This window comes from Rhinolophus sinicus, chromosome 8 (genome assembly GCF_057876585.1).
Source record: "Rhinolophus sinicus isolate RSI-liver-muscle chromosome 8, RSI-T2T, whole genome shotgun sequence".
NCBI classification, from domain to species: domain Eukaryota; kingdom Metazoa; phylum Chordata; class Mammalia; order Chiroptera; family Rhinolophidae; genus Rhinolophus; species Rhinolophus sinicus.
Window position 1 is genome coordinate 22,550,588 of NC_142508.1, and position 22,144 is coordinate 22,572,731.

General features: G+C 37.9%; 1 protein-coding gene across 4 annotated transcripts in view; it reads left to right on the forward strand.

Moving 5' to 3' along the window:
- FAM3C (FAM3 metabolism regulating signaling molecule C) overlaps positions 1-22,144 on the forward strand; it is a 48,635-nt gene that overhangs the window by 22,773 nt on the left and 3,718 nt on the right. For all 4 annotated transcript variants that reach the window (XM_019750072.3, XM_074315665.2, XM_074315666.2 and 1 more), the window contains 5 exons: positions 3,315-3,344; positions 4,009-4,132; positions 11,242-11,300; positions 12,336-12,386; positions 14,396-14,480. In XM_019750072.3, the coding sequence (XP_019605631.1) occupies positions 3,315-3,344; positions 4,009-4,132; positions 11,242-11,300; positions 12,336-12,386; positions 14,396-14,480 (349 nt within the window). The remainder of the gene's footprint in view (positions 1-3,314; positions 3,345-4,008; positions 4,133-11,241; positions 11,301-12,335; positions 12,387-14,395; positions 14,481-22,144) is intronic.

Sequence of the window (22,144 nt, forward strand, 5' to 3'; positions counted from 1 at the left end):
GCTTTCTTTACAAAAATTTACCTGTTTGGCCTCCAGGTGTTAAGATTCTCAGAATTGCAAGGCTCATAGAGGGCTTTCAGTTTTGATGAATATTGAATAAATGTAGTTTTCACCTGGAGAGAAAAGTCGTACACAAGAATTTCTTTACCTTTGAGCATCACCTCTTACTCTTAAACAAATTAAATGGAGGTGATATTATTTACATAAAAGCCTTATGATTGAGAAACTGGTTTTCACAAAATTGCATCCCATTTTTATGAGTTGAGTAGCATTTATTTTTTTTATATTTCTTAAGTTTTACAAGCAAACTTGACCATTTCAGAGGCTCACCTCTGGTTTTCCTTTCACCTCGCTTTTCTCGGTCACTCATCCTCTGAGCATCAGGTGACAATTGGAGATGCTAAGATTCTCTCCTTAGCCCTCTTCTCTTTGGTTGGCCCCACCCAATCATTTGCTAATTTTCCAGTTTATATCTGCATCCCAGATCTCATTTACTGCTGGCCTTTGGACTTTTCCCCTTGGATTTTCTCCAGATATCCTAAAATGAACAAGTCCAACGCAGAACTCTTCATCCATCCTCCACTTCCGTCTCCTATCTGGGTGCAGAGATGATATTTTTGTTCATTGGCTTATGTGAATAAATGCATGAATGCTTCTAAAGCCAAATGTTTGAGAGACAAACTTGACTCCTCGCTTTCCATCACCCCTCCAGTCTGGTCCATCCCCAAGTCTCATCCTTGTTGTTTCTTTAGTCTACTTCTCTCTGTCTCTCTCTGTCTCTCTCTGTCTCTCTCTGTCTCTCTGTCTCTCTGTCTCTCTCTCTCTCTCTCTCTCTCTCTTTCTTTCTCTCTTTCTCTCTCTCTCCCTCCCTCCCCACCCCCCACTGGAGAATTCCCGAGGAGTTCTGTAGAGGGCACTGAGCCTATTTTCCCCAATTCATACTTCCCACATTGCTGTGTGATGGTTCTTTTTTTTTTTTTTTTTTTTTAAGATGTTTATTAAAATATAGCTAAAACACAATACTGTATTAGCTCAGCTTAGTCTACTTCTTTCAAACCCACATTCACTCCCTTTGTTTGGGCTGCTGCCCTTGTTTACCTACGTATGTGCCTCTGGCGGTATCCTTGTACGTATGGACCCCTGGTCTCAAGTCGTGAACCCTCTGCAGTCTGCTGTCCACTCTGCCATCAGAAGGCTTGTTCTGAAAGCTCCCTGTCCTAGCTTCCCAGCAGGATGAGCAGTTTTTGGACAAGGGATCAGAGAGACCTCAGACATTCCTGTTTCCGGGGGTGGTGTGATAAGAGATGGGATGCTCGAATGAGATACGGCTTTGAAAATGAGCTCTGCCAGTTACTATTATAATTATGACTTGGAACAAACCAAATCCGTAAACCTCTCTGTTCCCATTTCTTTCTCTTAAAAGCAGGGATGATGATTGAATCAGTAATATATGCACACGTGCTTGACTGAGTGCCCATCACATGTGAATGAGCCGTGTTATGTTCCTGCTGCTTCCTCTCATCTTGTTCCCCTAAGTTAGATGGGCCAGAATCCCTGATTTGGGCAGCGTTCCTCCGGAAGCATCTTAAAACCTGAGCAAAGTAAAGCGGAGAATTTCTAGTCTTCATGATGCTAACCACTGGTCGTTAATACGTCTCTGGGCTTTCTCGTTGACAGAAGGGCAGAGCATTAGACCAGATGGTCGCTGTGATTATTTTTCCCTTATATGACATAATTAAGGAAATTGAAAGAATCCCAGCACCCTAATTTACTAACTGATCACTTTTTTGGTTTCATTCAGGTTTTTGTCCTTATCCATGAATATTTTTAGTACTTACAGGTAAAATTTGTTTTCTGCTTTATTCCACACTTTAAACTTTTTTTCATGTTTCTTCATGGCCTTTATGACATCAGTGGTACATGCTGTGCTGAGTATGCTAGAGAACTAACCTTTCTTTACTTGGTCATTTGGCTCTTTTTAAACAATTACATACTATTCTTTTTCAGCTTTAACTTTCTGTTCTCTGGTTTGAGTATGGGATTTACGCACAGGAAGTTCACAATGATCTAAAACAGTACAGAAAAACTGACTGTATCAAACAGCTGGCAGGCTTCATGTCACTGCATGTTTATCAGCCGCACCAGGAAATGGCCAATCTACAATACTACAGATGATGTGAATTATGACGTCCTGGGTTGGGATCGGCTATCAGTGCTTTAGAAAAGGTTCTTAGTGTAGACAGTCAGGTTGAGAGCTTCTGAATTCAAGTTAAGGTTTGATCAAAAAATTCTGGCTACCTTGAAATGATAAATTATAAAACTCCTTGTAGTTACCTTGTTTCTTTTTTTTATTACATCCAGTACGTTTCTATTTTAGAGAAATTAAAGCTCTCCACCACCCCCATCCCTCTTGTGTTCTTCCGAGCCCCCAAATCTCCTCGCCTAATCACTGAGATAGGTTTATGTATGCACTTCAGGGCTTTATATGCATATGTACGTGGCACTGTATAGCAGCAGTAACTTTTAAATACACTAATAGTACCCAAGTATATATTTAAAGTCATTGAAAGGGAAGTGTGAAATACTGTATGATACAACTTACAAACTCAGAGAAACAGAGTAGATTGTTGGTTACCAGAGGTTGAGGGGTTGGGAGAAAGGAGGAGATATTGCTCAAAGGGTACAAACTCCCAGTTGCAAGATTAACAAGTGTGGAGATCTGATGTACAGCAGTGTTTATAGCTATTAATACTGTATCATATACTTCACTGTTGCTAAGAGAGTACATGTTCAGTGTTCTCAGCACAAGAAAGAAATGGTAACCGTGGGATGGGATGCAGGTGGCAGTGAGTACTATGGTAGGAATCATTTTGCAATTTATAAATGTATCAAATCAACTAGTGGCACACCTTAAACTTACACAATGTTATGTGTCAATTATATCTCAAAACAGCTGGAAAAAATAAATAAAAATTTTAAAATAATGGTAAGTTTATAGAATAATTTTCTGACTAGGATTTAAATGTATAATAACTAAAAATGAAAACAAAATGTAAAGTAAAAATAAAATGTTTTATTTACAATAAACTACTACCCTCCATAATTCCTCTACATAATTGCTTATAGTGAGTTATGTAGCCTCAAGTTACTCTCTCGCTTTTCTCTAAAATGATATTCATGTTTTATTTATTATATACTGAGCAATAATTCAAACACTTTTATTTTTATAGGCCTGTTAGCTCTAAATATGTTTAAAAAGTGGATGCTTGCCAGTAACCTTATCCTCTAACAAAGATAACTTTTTTTTTTCTTAGCAAGATCAGCATTGGACACAGCTGCACGTTGTAAGTATTTCATCTCAATAATTTGCAGATGGTTTATTCTGTTTTAGGCATATGAGAATTTATATTCAAACAGTGGAGATAGTTCGATGTTAGCAAAAACTGATTTAGAAATTGGCTTTTGAAGTTATAAGGATACTATTTCATTGGACAACCCAATGTCCTTGGTATTTATTCTTAATAAATATATTATTTCATGAGTGTTTTTTAGCTTCAGTATTATAAGTAAAGAAAGTGAGTAAAGGAATTTCTAGCTAGAACTAATACGTGAGTAGATATTCAGTGAGGCATTAGGGTTTTTAGTTGGTCCTTGAGGTAACTGCTTGTGCATTTATGTTCTGAAATGCAGAGTAACAATTGAAAACCTTCCCATCCTGAATTAAAAAACAATAGCTTAAAAATAATGAGATAAAACATATTTACCCTCATCAAGATCACATTACTTGATTCATTTATGTCAATTATTAGCTTATTTCCTTGGTGGTTTTGTTTTTGTTTTGTTTTGAGGTTCTTTGAAACCCTCAGGAGAAAAAGTCCCAGCATATTTTCTAAGATATGTATATCTTGGTGATTTACATAATGCCCTTTGTGGTTTGAGATTTGAAACAAGCTCATTATAAAGTCTATTTACGTGTTTTCTTAAAAAAATCTATTTTCTTCCCCAAAGCTACAAAACCCCCCAGATACAAATGTGGCATCTCTAAAGCTTGCCCTGAGAAGCACTTTGCTTTTAAAATGGCAAGTGGAGCAGCAAATGTGGTGGGACCCAAAATCTGCCTGGAAGACAACGTGTGAGTATTTATCAGCATGGAAGCATAAAGCGTGCTATCAAGTTATAGCACATTGAACCTGTGTTTAATGGAGCTTCTTCTTTTAATAACTTTTTATTTTTCAATTACAACTGACATCCATATTATATTAGTTTCAGATGTACAACATAGTGATTTAGACATTTATATAACTTACAAAGTGATCACCTCAATAAATCTAGTACCCATCTGGCACCACACATAGTTATTATAATATTATTGACTATGTTCCTTATGCTGCGCTTTACATCCCCATGACAACTTTGTAAGTACTAATTTGTACTTCTTAATCCCTTCCCCTTTGTCCCATCTGGCAACCATCAATATGATCTCTGTATCTATGAGTTTGTTTCTGTTTTGTTTGTTTATTCTGTTGTTCACATTCTACATATAAGTGAGATCATACAGTATTTGTTTTTCTCTGTCTGACTTATTTCACTTAGCATAATATCCTCTAGGTTCATCCATGTTGTTGCAAGTGATAAGATTTCATTTTTAAAATTTTTATGGCCAAGTTATACACACACACACACACACACACACACACACACACGTGTGTGTGTGTGTGTGTGTGTGTATATATATATATATATATATATATATATTTATCACCACCTCTTTATCCGTTTATCTATTGATGGACACCCAGGCTGCCACCACACCTTGGCCATTGTAAACGATGCTGCAGTGAACATATGGATGCACATGTCCCCTCAAAGTAGCACTTTGGATTTCTTTGGATAAATACCCAGAAGTGGAAGTAACGGGTTCTTCTTTCTCTCTTTGTTTTAAAGTCTATGTTGTTTGGTATAAGTAAGTATTGCTGTCCCAGCTTTTTTTGTTTTTTATGCAGTGCTTTTTTCCACCCCTTTACTTTCAGTCTGTGTGTGTCTTTCAATCTGAAGTGAGTCTCTTGTAGGCAGCTTATGTAAGTGTCTTGTTTTCTTATCCATTCAGCCCCCCATCTATTGATTGGAGCATTGAATCCATTTACATTGAAAGTGAATGTTAATAGATATGTAATTATTGCCATTTTATTATTCATATTTTTGATCTTTTTGTTTCTTCTTCGTAAAGAAGCCCCTGTAACATTTCTTGTAATTCTGGTTTGTTTTAATTGATCTTTTGAAAATGTATTCAGCATGCTTTTACTAAAGACAAGTGATTTCAATTTTCATTATACAATTTCCACCCCCCCACACACACACACACACACATTTAAGGACTCTTAAAAGTTTTTACATTTCATATTAGAGAAAGTGACATAAGAGCACGGTATTTATCCAGCCTCAAGGAGAGATGAAGGATTTCCTCTGAGTGGATTTTCTAGATCTGCATTGTCTCATATGGTGGCCATGGCCACATGTGGCTATTTAATTTTGATTCTTAAATCATAGGGAAAAAGTTAATTCATTTACATTAATTAAAATTAAAAGTTGAGTTCCTCGGTCACCTGGCTACGTTTCAGGTGCGCAGGAGCCACAGGTGGCTTGCGCCTACCAAACTGAACAGCACAGAGTATTCATTCCATCATTGCAAAAAGTCCTATTTGGCAGCCTTGCCCTAGATAACGAACACCCCATCTCACAAACTGACACCTTTCATTTTCAGTGTTTGAATGCTGGTTGTCCAAGTGTGACATAATCCAGTAACAACCTCAAGCCTGTCCTGGCACAGAGCTGCTTGCCGCTGAGCTGCCGGGTTGACATGCTCGACAAAGTACAGTTTTTAGGTTTTTCACTTTCCTACCTCAGTGTCAACGATCACCTGTTTGGAGTTTTTGCCTCTGAAGTCACAAATCCTGCTTTTCGTCGGTTGCTTTTATTCTGCTCTTGCCTGGAAGATTAGATACGAGTTTATTTAAACTTCATGTCAAGAATAAATATCCCATTAAGTATGTAGAATAAAGAGGGACGTAATTTTTCAGACAAGAGGAGAGGAAACTAGGTCATTTCTCCCAGCATTTTGTGTGTCTTTTCTTTTTAATATAGAAGCTTCTAAGTATTTATCCTAGTCCCTTTTTCAGTTAGCTATGGGCAGGTTAGCCTCTTAAAATAACACTTTTCTTGTAAAATTAAAAGCTTGAGCTAGGTGATCTTTAAAGATCCCTGCTCATTTCCTTTTTTTCCTTCATGCTAATAGTGATAATCCACTGTCAATCTGTTGTCTTGTGATTTCTCATTATAATAGACCTGTGCTACTCAATTATGTAATGAAAAACTTCGGATTTTAGAAGTTTGTAGGTTTTACATTAAATAAGACCTTTCCTATTAATGTAGAATGTTCCCATTTCGCTATCTTATTTTGTTTGGCTGGAGAGGCCCCAGGTTTGATTCTGAATAATAGGAAGAAAGGCCTTTCAGAATACCTAATCTGAGTTAGATTGTTTTTGGCGATCTCTACCTATTTGAAACATGTTGAGTTTTAATGCAAATAAGAAATCAAATTTTTTTTATTAGCAGGTTTTCAATGTAAAAGATGATATAGGTCAAAAAGAAAAAATAGTATGGAGGCGGTGGTGTCTGATAAAATAAGTACTGGGCTCGAAGCCTGGGAATTGGATTCTAGCATGGTGGGAATGTCACCTAGAATTTGTGTTGCAGTTGCTTTAACCGTAAAAGTTAGGCAGGCCACCTATCCATCCTCGGTCCAGGAACCGTGAGGGATTGAATAATCGATGGGATTTGATAGTCAGGCCTAAGGTCATGAAATCTGATTCCTGATAAAGGGTTGGCCAGACATCCCCAGTGGAGAAACTGCAGGGACCAGCTCCGAATCCACTACTTCTTCCAGGACTTTCCATTTCTGTACTGAAAGTTTTTCCAACAACAGGTTTAAAGAAAGAGTCTGAATTTTTTTAGCATCACTCATGGAGCTTAGTCTCATGGGGGGTGACAGACATTGAAGAAGTGAATGCAAGTGCAGAATTGCAGATGGTGGCACAGGCTGTGCAGAGCTGCAGGGGGTGACGTCACGAGTTCTGGTGGGGGTGGGTGCGATGAGGTTGAGGTGTGCCACTGCAGATTGAGTGCGTCAGGGAGTTGTTGCTCTGACACAATGATGTCTCGTCTGAGAACTGAAGGACAAGAAGGAAGACGGGCAGGTGAGAAGTGGGGCAGAACACTCCAGACCGAAGGAAGAGTGTGCTCAGATGGGAAGGAGCTGGAGAGACGTGAATGAGAGCCAGGCCTGCAGGAACGTACAGGTCGTGCAGGTTAGGGCTGAGCTGTTTTCCTGAGTGCCCTCACACGTTGTTGACAGTTCTCAAACTGGCATGTCATAACTTCCTTTACATTGAGAAAAGTGACCTGACAGCTGTGTAAAATGATTAGAGAAGTGGGGTGCGGAGAGCAGTTGGAAGGCCATGCTAGTCACTAGCAGAGCCTCCTGCCATGTGCAACGGACTCATTTTTGCATATATGCTCACTGAAATGTAGAAGTAGATACTCAAAATACATATGGAGGCATTTTCATATCTGCCTACATGTGTTCTAAATAAATCACTTTGGAAACTACTAATCCAGATCAGTGCTTCTCGGCGTGGGTAATTTTGCTCCCCAGGGGACATTTGCCCATATCTGGAGGCATTTGGGGTTGTCACAGTTGTGGAGGTGCTGCTCATAGAGGCCAGGGATGCTCTTAAACATCCTGCATCACACAGGGCAGCCCCTGCACACGAATTTTCAGGCCCATAGTGTCATAGAGTTAAAGAAACCCTAATACAGATAAAAGACGATAATTACCAATAGGGTCATGGTCACAGTTTTAAGGACAAGTAGATGCAGTGAAGGTACATATTATGGCGATTAAGATGGGTTTCATTAGTTAGAAGTAGAAGATCCTGGGTATAAACATCAGATGTCACACAATAGAAACTGGTTTCTTTTCTGTTAGAGAACCCATAGAATTCACTTATGTTTAAGATGTAGCTTTTATTTTGGAGATATACTCGTTTAATTTCAGTTTATATGAAGTTGATATTAGGAGTAATACTTCGCCTTTTATGATATAATCTTAATATCTGGTACAGGAATATACAGCAGACTGTTGTGAGGGATTTGTATTTTGTTCCATGAAGGGACCAGATAGTACTGTTGGCTGTGAGGGCTAAGAGGTAAAATAGAGAATATTATGCAAGTATCGATATACTCATTGAAATTGTAACCATTTAAATATGTAAAAACCATTCTAAGCTCATGAGTAGTAAAATAAAACACAACAAAAAAACAGTCAGGTGGCATGAGGTGTAGTTTGTTAAATCCTGCTCGAAACTAATCATTTTAAGAAGTAGTAGTTGGTACATATAGTAGGTATTGGAAGCAAAGCTGTATTTGAGATGTAGACTCTATAGGATCATTGTCTGTAGATTTTGGCCTGGAGGTGTGCAGAGTGGCGGGGGCGGGGGAGACCTTCATATTCACGAAGGAGACAAGAAAATGTTTCACCTGGTGTTAGTAAGCGTGACTAACCATTCTCCACTTAAAACCTTCAGTGCTTTGTCCTTTGCTGGTTAGTTATAGATTTCCCCTGACCGAATTTAACTTTTTAAAAATTAATAAGCTGCTGCCCTCTTGTGAGCAGCCAGTGTCATAGCGCTTCTGGTTGCCTTGATTTCTTTGCTCTGATGGACACAGCAGCATCCTCTGACGTGATCTCTGCGTGGAGAAGACACGGCGCCACTTCATAGTTCCTGGGCCAAGTGAATCACAGCTACTGCCTATTCAGATCAACGATAGACTTCACTTACATGTTTCTGAAAGGAGCAGAGCAAATGTATTTGGAAACTTCCCTCCTTTGTGTGTGTGTGTGTGTGTGTGTGTGTGTGTGGTAGATTTATTTGGCCCACCTCTCAGAACTAGTCTTGCACACACATAAAAAAAGTTTTAAGCTTTATTGCATGTAAAGTTTAGAGAACGACACATGAAACTTGGAAGGGAGCTATGCAACCAGTGTGGGTAGATAAATAGTCAAATGTCACTCAGCTTTTAAAAATCAAAATTTTTATGCGTTCCTGTTCCATAATACCTTTTTAATGAACCTTGGAATAGAACATTTTCTTAAACTTTTATTTTGAAATAATTATAGAACGCACAGGTAGTTGCCAAAATGGTGCAGAGAGGTCCAACATACTCTTCACTCAGTTTTCCCGATGCTTCTGTCTTATATAATCATAGTACAATATCAAAATCCAGAAAATTGGCATCGTCACAATGTGTGTGTCTAATTCTGTGTCATTTTATCACATGTATAGATCCATGTAAGCAGCACAGCAATTAAAATGCGGACTTACTTCGTCATCACAAAGATGTCTTACTGCCCTGTTATACGTCACCCCCCACCGTCACTAACCCCTGGCAACAGATAATCTGTTTATCATTTCTATCATTTTGATGTTTTGAGAATGTTAGATAAATAGAATCGTGCAATATGTGACCATTGAGATTGACTTTTTTTCACTCAGCATAGTGCTTTTGAAATAGCGCACATCAATAATTTGCTCCGTTTGTGTTACTGAGCAGGATTCTGTGGAAGGGATGCACTGCAATTGTTTTATCTATTACCTGTTGTCCTCAACCAAACAATTGCAGTTGTTTCCAGTTTTTGGCAGTTACCAGGAAAGCTGCTATGACTAGTCATGTACAGGTCTTTTTTTATGTGGACATATGTTTTTATTTCTCTGCCATAAAGTGCCCAGGAATTCCGGGTTGTGTGTTAAATGTGTGTTTAATTTTGTAAGAAATTGCCATTTTGTAGAGCAACTGCACCATTTTACGGTCTCACCAGCATATATAAGAGCTCCGATTTCTCTGTATGCTTGCTAGCATTTGGTATTGCCGCTACTTACTTTAGCCGTCCTAAAAGGTGTGTAGTGATATCTGTTTTCTTTTCCTTATGCCTACTGATGTCACACATCTTTTAATGTGGTTTTTTTTTTTTTTTGCTACATATACATCCTCTTCAGTGAAATATCTATTCATGTCTGTTGACAATTTTCTTCAGATTATTTGTTTTTTTACTGCTGAGTTTGGAGGATTAGAGCTGTGCTCATTCATATGTTACAGGTTAACTGCAGCTGTGCGTTCTGTGAAAGTCACCAACATATTCTGTGAGAATCAGTTAGCTGTGAGGAATTTACAGTAAAGTATTCTAGATTTCATTATCTGCCAAATGATGTGCTGCACAGCTTTGTATCAGTAAAATTTATAATAAATGTATGTACCTACATATGTCTGTATAGATGTATAAATATATGGGTGTGTGTGTGTGTGTGTGTTCACATCTGCATACTCTTCCCCTAGCCTCAAGCCGGTTGGTAAACACTGAATAGCTCACCACTGGGAATATTACTGTTACCCCTAATTATTAAAGGTACCCAGAATTTTAGTTTAATAATTCTAATCGAACAGACTGCACTGATGACAAGCAGCTGTATCACTAATGCCTTCCCTTTCATACCATCATTGTTTCTGTGGAATGGTCTGTGACCTGCCAGTGGGTGTTGAATATACTGTCATACCAGTCAGGTATGACGACATAAGTGACTGTGGTTAGCAGCAGTCATTATATAAATACAGTACAACTTCTTCTGGGTGCAGAGAAACTTTACACTGAGAATCACGAAGAGCATTTCCCAGTTCGGTGGAACATTCATGAAAGAGTGCTCCCCCGCCCCCACCCCAGGTTCTTTCTTTCACATCATGAAAGATTGGGGTACCATCTCACTTCGTGTCGCACTGATGTTACAGAAGAGGTTGCCAGTTGTTTGCTTGGTGTAGATGGTGTAGATTATGTGCACGGTGTCCACATGTTTTAAGGATTTCCTAAAATGCTGTTTCAATATCTGAGGCAGCAGAGCAAGAAATAGTCTAGTATTTTGCCCTGATACTTGTTAATATATATTTCTATTTGTGGAATTTTATTTGAAGTTATTAGACTGTTTTCTCTGATTTAGTAGAGACCTTTTATTCCCCTCTGCAGTACTAAACAACTGTACATATAATACCCCCAGCCTTTGTGGGCATGCCTTTATTTCTTTGGTATATGTTTGTGCAATAGCTAATTCTACATTTGTCTTGACGTTTCCCTTTCAGTTTAATGAGCGGTGTGAAGAATAATGTTGGACGAGGGATCAATGTCGCCTTGGTAAATGGTAAGAATAATTATTTTAACTAATGGATGTAGTCAGTAGATATGCATGTGCCACTCTTGATACTAACCACCACCACCACCACCACCACCACCACCCCACCACCCCACCACCACTACCACAAACCAACAGGAGGTGGAGAGTCCGTGTCTGAGGATTTACAGCATGATTTCTGGGAAGCATCCTGCTGTCCAGTGTGTGGAAAGCTTTCCATGAGACTGTCAGGATACAACCAATCCAACATTAAGTTGGTTAATTCTTGCTGTAAATTTGGGGATCCTAGCAGAATATGAAGATTGACTGACATGAATGAGAAGGTGTAAGAAGACAAAGGGTGATGGACTTTTGGATGGGGGTGGGGGGATGAAGAGTAAGAATTAAATGTAATTTTTCAGTATTTGTCCACATTTCTTCTGATAAGTTCATTATAGTAAATACATTTATTGAACCCTGAACATCTTGAGTGTTCTTGCAAAGTCAGATCTGAAACGTGAATCCATGAAGTGAGGCCTAACTGCATGCTGGTCTTCTCTTTCTGGTATAATAACCCTGTAATAACCCTGGAAAATGGTGATTAAAATCACAGCCACCTTACCCAGTCTATAGTGTAGGAAAACACTTTTTATTTGTTTCACAAGAGGTAAAGTTTTATGTTCCTACTTTCTTCGTTTTATTTAAGTAAAAGGTTCTATACTTATTTATCTATTTAATTGATAACAACAACAAAAAATAGATTTTAAAAGGGAAATAAATGTAAATTTTATGAAAAGATGTCTTTAACGATAGAAAAATGCCTAATTTTGAATTGGAATGGCCTGCAGTCAGTAGTGAATTTCTGCTTGCTACTCTGGCTTACAAGACTAGTGAGAAAATCCAATCTAAAAACGACCTTTTAGAAATATATTTCAAATGCATACAGTTCAGATTTTAAGTGTTTCCCAAGATAATTCGTATCCATCATTGAATAAGATCATTTGCCTTATACAGTGTAAAGTATATTTTAGTTGCATAATTTAATATCACTTTGGTTTCTTTCAGGAAAAACAGGAGAAGTATTAGACACTAAATATTTTGACATGTGGGGAGGAGGTGAGTTTGAATAACTTAATGGCCTGTTGCTAGTTCTGGCTTCTTAATCACCTCAAATATAATGTTGCCCGTTAATGAGAGAATAAATGGTGCAATTTTTGTGTTCATGTTGTTTCCCTTTCTTTTCACTACATGTCCAGCTATGTGTAAGTGATCAGTCATATTGTATATACTTTTTTAAAATTTGTTTGTGGTATGTAATTAGCAACAGTAATATCAAAATTGAGATTTTAATAAAATCTGAGTCCTGTTTTCTGCGAGACAAATAATTCAAAGCTTTGGCCTCCTTTAGGTCTCGGTCTGAAATTAAAAAAAAAAAAAAGTAATTTGACGCTAGGCATAACTTGAACGCTAGGCATAATTGAAGCATTTTGAACTGACTAAATTGATTTCTTTACATATGATTTTTCAGTCTCGAAAATCAATGAAAACCAGGATTCTTATTAAGGTAGATGGATATGTGAGAGAAGGGTGAAACTTCCTGTCCAGTTCCTCTGAATCAGAGTGATGTACAGATAGCTATCTTCTTATTTGGAAGTTCCTCAAGTGTGGGTGGAAGTCATTCACCAGCACACAGAAGCGAGGAGCTGGCCCCTCGAGGAAGAATGCTGCCCCAAAGATAGGGAGTTCGCTTCAAGTTTGAAGGAAGATCAGCACTGATTTAGCTTTTGATTCTTCCCTAAATTGTTGTTTTGGGAAATGTATCCACACGAGGCTCTCCGTGCACCTGACCAACCTCTTTGCGTATTTCCTAGAAGCCAACAGCTTTAGGCTTCCTGGAAAGTGTGTGAAGAGTTTTCAGACAGTTCAGTGTTTCTAATCTTTCTTCAGCTTGTAAAAAGATGCCACATAACGTTTATTTTTTGAATGCGATTAGGAGAACTTTTCATAGCTGTCAAACTGTGGAAACTTAAAATGCAGTCATCAATTTTAGACCCTAAAGGCATGATCGGTCCGAGCAAAGCTGTTCCTTAGAAGCACTACCAGAACTGTTGCTGCAGTCAGTCATGTGACCAGAGGCTCTGGTATTTCATCCCAGTCAGATTCTTTACTGCTCCAAAGACTCCTCCTGTTGAAAAATAATTGCCGTTTACTACCATCTTTGCATTTAAGTGGAAATGATTTGTGAAAAAACTCTGGTACGTTTTTTCCTAATCGAAAATGCTGTTGTTATAAAATAGAGTGAGAGAAAATCTTTGGAGTCTTTGCTGTGACGAGAACCAGAGTAAACTTGAAGTGACCCGGCTTTGATGTAGTGTGAGACTTAGGGGTGGTGTAGGTGTAAACTGATATGTAGGACCGGGTCTCTCTCTGCATTACCAGTTTGTAGTCGCTGAAATGGTTTATTTTGAAGTCCTGGTGAACCTGATACACCAGATGAAGTGGGTTATGACTATAATATTTGCCATAGTTTGGCTTTTAGTGATGACCTAACCTACATTCCTTCCCCTAGTTTATAGTAAGTGGATATGCCCAGAAGATCCCTTAAATCAGTGTGTGTGTGTGTGTGTGTGTGTGTGTGTGTGTGTGTGTGTACACATTTCTATAATTTTAAAAATTACAGATCCTTTTGTGAATTGCATAAAGCTTATGTATCCTCTCTTTAGAAAAGAACTCATACAAACAAATTGACATATACTCAGGGAGTCCATGAGCCTTTCTCCTGCGCCCTGAATTTCTTACTTTAAGTCATAAGTCATGCTTTAACATAACTTTGCTGTGTTGGTTTTGTTTTTGTTTTTGTTTTTTTCATTTAGTCCCTAGAATATCAGTACAAAATACACATAGGATGAATCAGGATTAGAAATTTTAAGTTGATGGTGGGATCATATTAAGGAACAAACTTAATTTTTTAACCTGTTCATACTATTAATCTCCTTTTTGGTTACTCTACATTAGAACTTGTGATTTACAAACTATATTTTATATTATTAACTTTGCAGATTATCATAATGGTTACTCAGTCATTTAAGAAAAAAAAAAACCTTCAACTGTTTCTTTTTCTTCAGATGTGGCCCCATTTATTGAGTTTCTGAAGTCTATACAAGATGGAACCATAGTCTTAATGGGAACATATGATGATGGAGCAACCAAGTATGTAAACTTAAAAATCTATACAACATTTTTGAGTTATATTTTATAATTATGAATCAATACATTCTCATTGAAAAAAATATTTCTAAAATAGAGCAAAGTCCCAGATAAATACTATTAACATTTTTTAGTATATTTCTTTCTATCTGTCTGTGTATTCATCATACATATATTACAAAATTGGAATTACATAAAGTTTGTTCTACCCTTTTATATTTTGTTTTTTAGCAACTTTAAATTGTTTTCCCTGGCATTAATATTTTTTGATAGCCTCTTTCACGATTCGCCAACAGTTGATCATATGGCCCAACCTTAAAATAGAGATCCCTACTTAAAATAAAAGTTCCCTATTATTGCCAAATTTTTTGTATGTAAGTAACATTGTGATAAACATCCTTTTACATATTTTTTTCACCTTTGATTATGTCCTTAGGGTAAGTTCCCAGAAATGGAATTACTTGTGAAAGGATAAATGTGATATATTTTTCATAAAGTTTAATAGATGGTTTGTAACTTTTTGCTTAAAATTGTGTATGTTGTAAAAATTTGGAAAATACAGAAAAGCACAAAGAAGAAAACAAGTTACAGTTCATCTCACTACTCAAAGATGACCATTGATATTATTATTATTAGTTTCCATCTCCATATTTTTTCAACGTGCATAGTTTTTTTATCTTAAACATTTAGAAGGGTAATGTTTATAGCATACCTTTTCATTTATTTATGTGGTGAATATTTTCTCATATAATTAAATATTTGTTCATAACAATTGCTCATGTCTGCCTGGTATAGTTTTTAAACATGCCATGATTTAAAATCTGTTTAATAAAATACCTACTGCTCTTAGGCTCTTTTCAATTTTCATACTTGGCAAAAATATACTACTTTAATATTTTTTGAACTATCTATTTCCTTAAACTACATTTTTTAAAAATAGGTTGTTGAATTAAAGGATGTGCACATTTTTAAAAAAGGATTTTTTAAAGTTTGTACCAATTTTACATGTCTCTCAGAAGTTTCATGACACTGATTGTTGTTAGGTTTTTAAAAGTTTCCAATCCTAAAAGTTTTGGAGAGGAATATTGTTTTAACATGCCTTCTTGTTCGTGAGAATGGTTTCTTTAACAAGTGTTTTGGCTCTTATAAATTGTCTTTTGACCATTCAAGTTGATTCTTATTTATCTGTAAGAGTCCTTTTCATGTTAGAAATATTAACCATTTCTCATGTTAAAATGTAGAATTTGGCACATCTTCCATCGATTTCACTGTTTTTATGTATTTGTAAAAACCCACTTATAAGTTTCCAGTGACTTATAATGCCTGTTCTTATGTCAATTTGACTATGTTTTTGAAAGTTCTGTCCTATTTATTCCTGCTCCAATAAGACACAATTTCAATTTTTTAATAACTTTTATAAAAATAAGTATACTTAATAACTTTCTGGTGGGGCAGACTCCTCTTTAGTAGTCTTTCTCAAAAGAAAAATATCTTTCCTATGATGCTTGTTTCAGACAACTTTTATCAAGAATAAAAAGCATTTGTTACAGATTTTACTTGAAAAGACTTTAAACTACAAGATTTACACAGGAATATGGCATGTCTTTCTATTTATTGACTTTTTTATACATGTATTTAATGTGTAACTTCATTACCTATGGATTTGCACTAAGAAAGCAGTGCCACTTTCTGAATGTTTCTAAGCTGAAACAGTTTCACTGACATTGTGCGTTTTATCAGTTCAGCTACAGATGTTTTAAACCCATAGTTCCAAGGTAAAATAGAACTGGCATATTCAACCATTGCCACATAGCTACTGTGTTACCCCCCAAATAAGCCCTAACCGGAAATAAACACTAGCATGATTTTTCAGAATGCCCCTAATACAAAATAAGCCACTAATGTTTCTTTTGGAGCAAAAATTAATATAAGACCCGGTCTTATTTTGGGGGAAATATGATAGAGCTTATTTTATATTACGAGCATCCTGAAAAATCATGCTGGGGCTTATTATCCGGTTAGGTCTTATTTTCAGGGAAACAACGGTAGATAGAACTAAACAGAGTATAATTAGGCTTCCTAATCAGAAAACGAGTAACGTGCTATTTGCTTTCGCTGAGAGAATAGGTTATTACGTATATCGTTTGAGGTATTAAAAAAAGTAGGCCTACTTTTCTGAACAGACACACATGACCTCTGTTTTCCACCAGGTTATTTCATTGTTACACCTGATGAGCATCAGAGCTGTTCCCCTTCTGCTAATAATAAATTGGAGGCATACCTACGAACTCAGGCCAGGATGATGTTTTCTAGAGCCTCAGAGCAGGGTTCAACCTCTAAGGCAAAAGGAGAAATGTAAACGTCGATGTCTTTAAACTTGGTCAGCTTCTGTGAGTTGAAATGAATTCAGCTTGTATGCATTTTCAGTTTGGGGCACATGAATTTATATTTCGAGTATTTCCCTCTTTTAAACAGTGGTGAAATAAATTACAAACATCATGTCCTTTATACGGAAATGAACAAACACTGCGTATGAAAGGCCATCTACCTCTATTAAATATAACAAGATACCACCACATATTTGGCAGATGTCTGAACCTTCGAAACGACTCATCAGCTGTGCTATACCCAGTCTTACATGGGAATGAAAAGCTCTGATGTGTTACGGCTTGTCCTTACATAAGGCTACTGGATTTTACCTCCTAACAATTGGTTTGTTCTCCCGCTTCTACTCAAGAGAGCAGTGAGGATAGAATGGACGTGCCTGTTCTCGGCAAGATGAGGAGTTGCTATGTTTGCTATGACAGCAGGACTCGGTGCTCTGTCTTGTTCCTCTCTGGTCTTCCTGAGTCACTACCATGCATACTGAGCCTCTGGGCTATCCTCTGAACTTCAGCAGGAAAGCTGCGACTGGTTTCCATCTCAGCATTTCCCAGTGTATTCAGTGGAAACCCAGTCCTTTAAAACTATAATAATGGTCAAATAAGTTTGAGGATGACACCTTGTTTTGTACCTTTTTAGGGGTTTACAATAAAAGGCTCTGAAGTTCTGCCCTAAAGAAACCTCTTTACCTTTGTTTAGGCCAGTGTTAATCTTGATTTTGTAAAAACAAAATAGAAAAAAAACCTATATCCAAGAAAACTTACATTTTAGGGGGTGCAAGTCTTTAATGATGCCTACTTTCCACCTCAACCCCTTATAAAATAAGTTGGTTTTTGTTTGTTTAATAAAGAATAGAATAGTCTGCATGAGCAAGTTAAATTGTGCTGTCGTATGTCTCCTTTTGGAGAGAACAGTCCATGACATGTTAGCTTCGTGCCTCAGTGAAGCTTTTAAATATAGATGTCTTGAAGTAAGAGATCTTCAGGGTCACTTGAAATAATAGCATCTCAACCCTGGGCCAGACTCCCTTGGAACTTTTCTGTGAATAACTCCACTGCTGACCTCTAAGGGCGCCAGTTATCCTTGTTATTTCTCTATGTGAAGCAAAACATTAACCGATCCTTCAGTAAATATTATGTTCTCAGGGTGATCTCCCTCTAAATTCGCCCCACAGTCCTTTTCTTGGATAAGTGGAACAACAAAACAATAAATATGGTCCCCAAATCATTTGCCTCAGTATTTGAAGCTTAAAGGCTTCTTTTTTAGTTTTCTCCAGGCTCAATACACATGGCTCTTTTAACTATGTATCATGTAAAGTTTCTAGGTGGTTTTACCCTCCTGGCTGTATTTCTTGGACGTCCTCTAGTTCATTATTGTCTCTCTTAAATTGAGTGTCCCAAATCGAACACAGTGTTCCAGATGTGGTCTGGCCAGTCCAGGGCACAATAACGATGCTCGCTTACCCTGCTGGAGAGATTACATTTCTTTGAATATTCATTCAGACTTGTATTAGTTTTCTTTTAAACAGTCACATCACATTTTTGGCTCCTGAGTTTTTGGTCAAGTTAAATTCTCAAATCTTTCCATCTGATCTCAGACGTTGGTGTTTTAAGCACTGCCAAGTCAGGTCTTCTCCCTAGTCAGAACTTGATTAGATTTCATCTAAACAAAGGACTTGATATTCATGGATCCTTGTTAAATTTAATTTTGCTGATTTTGGCCCACTTGGCCTTGATTCTGACATTTGTCCTATGAGGTTTCTATGATCCAGGCTTTGTATTCTCTCCAAAGTCGTTCTTATGTTTAAATCTAAGTCATTGATAAAGACGTTTTCTGAGGGTAAGTATGCCACCCTGTTAGAATGGTCTCCTGCAGGGGATTTGTCTATTAATCAGCTGCAGAAACTACTTTTCAGACAGATGCCAATGGCCCCTAACAGGCATACCATCCAGCTGCTTTGTCATTATTTTACTCATAGAGACTATTTTCTGAAACTATCAGATGCTCACTTGAAATTCATGAACTATGCTAATTCCAGTCCCCTGATCTGCCCCAAACCTCTTCAAAAGCCGAAATCGCTGCAATGACGGTAGCCTGACTTTACTCATTCCTGCCTCCTTCCCACTACCTCCTCTCCTTCTTTCCTTCCTTGTTTTCATGCTCACAGCATCTCCTTGTAATAATCCCTTCACGAAGGTTGCTAGGAATTGGAATTGGTTTTATTGGACCCTGATTTCTAAAATATTCCTTGCCTCTTTTGAAAACTGGAATGTTTAACTATTAATGTCTTAGCATCTCCATTTTCCATGATGCTTCTAAAATAACTGTCACTACATTGAAGGTTATATTAACAAGTTCCTTTAAAATTCAGGTGTGTGATGTGTGTGGACCTAGCGGTTTAAATGTACTTTCAAGCATTTATATGGACATTCTTGTACTGCCATTCCCTTTTCATGTTGATCAAAGAATGTTTGCCTTCCTGGAAAAGAAAATCATGCTTTGATCTTGATATTATGTTTCTTGTGAAACAGTGGTTCTCTTCATTATTCACACTTAGTAGCAAAAGCTCTTTTCTGCGGCCTTTTAGAGTTTTATGAGTCTCATCTCATTCTAAGCACTACAGACCTTCCTGATAGTACTAGTAAAAGTTTTGTCATTGGTAGTAGGATTTGCCTTGTATTTTTGTACACTTCCTTTTTGAAGTTTCAGCCCATCGCAGAACACTCCTATAGTAGCACTAATTTAGAAATTGTCTCCCTTTTTTCCTGAGATTATTAGCAAATTACATAGTGGATATTGTTAGGGTTTTTGTTTGTGCGTTGGTTTTTAAGGAGTCATATTATCTCATAAGAGTTTCTAATCTGAACTTTGTGTAATATGTCTGCTCTCTTTAAAGTCTAGGCTACATGGTCTCCTTTGCCTAGAGTTTCTTGTTCTGCAAACTCCTAAGGTAACATGGTGATTTTCTTCCAATGTTCTTGATACTTGTACTTGTCAATTGGTCCTTTCCTGTTAGTCAGAATTGAAGCCAGAATATCAGTTCTCCTTCTTGCTTTGTGTACTTTTCGAGAAAGGGAGCCCTGGCTGGGTTTGATGGTGTGACTGAAGGACTATCCAGTGTTCTTCCCTTCGCCTCAAAGATGGAGGCAGATCCCAAGACTCCCCATCGTCAGTTCCCACTTCCTCTATTTCTACTCTAGTTGTCTCTGTGCAGCTTTGGAGTCTGTTCTAGGAAAACTAGCTTCCTATCTCTGTCTACCTTCTGGTTTGTCACAGGATAATTTTCTATTCATTTAAAAAATATCTTAACTAAAGTAATTTATTTCATAGAAATTTTTAACAATTTAGCTACTTATGACCATTAGTAAAGATTAAAATACATGTAGCACACTCATGGTGTTCCTATGTATAATAAAACAGCTTATCTCTAAGTTTCATGCTGTATATAATATAACTACATCAGGTACCGTGGCTTTTAAAAAATGGGGCATTTTGACATCTACTGTATATTTGACATCTAGTGCTTAAACTATTGGCTGTATTGTATGGTTTTAAACTTCTTTTTGAATTGTGAAATCATCTTTTGCTTAGTTAAATAGAAAATATCAAAAAGGACTAATAAAATCCTCTAAACTCTACGTAGGCGGATCAGAAAACTTTAGAAGTCATCAAGAGAGTTAGTTATCTTGTTCTAAAAGTACAGTTAGATAGATACAGATGGGGACAGGGGTGCCCACGACCACCCCCAGGTGTGGTGACCTGCTAGAAGGATTTACAGGACCCAGCATATAGACCTGCTCACCTACAGCTGCCATTTGTTGCAGCAAAAGGACAAAAGTGCATGAGGCAAAGTCAGGTTTCCAAGAGACCTCTCCCAGGTGGTCACACGGCACATGCTTAATTTCTCCAGCAATAAATGGTTAACAACACTGTGAAATTCTGTCTCCTAGGGAAGCTTATTAGAGACTTAGTGCAGAGGGTTTTTATCAGGAGCTGGTCACCTAGGCACCCCCAGCCTGACACATTCCCCAAGTTCCAGACTGCTAGAAAGAAAGTAGGTTTTTATCGTAAACTGCATTGTTTGTACAGTTAAGGCACAGTGAGCCCTTCCAGGCAGTTCTGGGAATGGTGAGAACCCTCCCCAAATCCCAGTCTCCCGAGGCTGGTCAAGGACCAGTCTTGTTACTCGGCCTTGCTAAGTAAGGATAGCCACTCAGGCCTGCTCTGTGAACCTTTCCTGCGCAGGACCCACGGGTGTTCTCATGGGAAAGTGAGGAGAGAAAGGAACGGAGTCCAAACGTGAAGCTACATTTTCCAGTTGCTTCCAGCTGTCTGGCCAAATTGGTTTGGTTTATTCACACGTATCAAAATGATCACTTCCAAAAATCAGAAGAAAAGATGTCAAAATGATTCTGCCTGTTAATATATTTCTTAATTGATGTAAAATTCTTAGGTAAGAAAGAGTTTACATACTTTTTGCAGGGTGTCAGAGCTGCATTTGGATAGCCACCTACTTTGCAGGCAGTGTTTGGATATAAAGCAATCCCTCGGCGTTGGTGAACTTAACATTGGGCTCTTCATAAGCAACCCCCAGTCCTGCAAGGTGCCAGTTTGTGACTGTTCTGAGATGTAAATGTGATCGAGCCCCAGGGCTGCCCTACAGGACGTCCTCGCTAAGCTGCGCAGTGAATCTACTGCCAGACCTCTGCATTTTGATGCTATTTATTCTTGTTATAGCTGCAAAACTCACCCGTTAGTGCTGATGATGCAAATAATGTGATCTAAGAGAGTAGAACTGGATAAACTAATGAGTGGAATTTGACTCTTTTCCACGTCCACAAACGTCCACAACACGCTGACACTGTTTGAAACAAGAAAACGGGGTTCAGGCAATGCTTTCAGGGAGCGTCTCTCTAAAACAGCAGTTGCTTATCGAGTGAGCAAACAAATGAAAAGTGATAGCTGATTCATGTGAGGATGGGCTCGGGAAGCGGCTGTAGACAAAGTTCGGGGAGCAAGCCAGAAGCACTTAGTGGTAATTCTATGCGAAAGGCTCGCAGTCTCCAGGCGGCTGAGACGCCATGGGCTGTTTTGCGCAGCCATTTCATTTATTTGTGTTTTACTTGTACTGCATCGCGTTATGCAGGTTTGAGTCCGAAAGGCTGACTGTTCCAGGACAACAGCTGATTTTCTTACCGCTTCTAGTGAAGCTCCCCCTGTCCCCGCAGACAGCAGCCCAGAGCTGGGCTTCAGCCAGTGCCACATCCCCATCCCGTGGTTTGCAC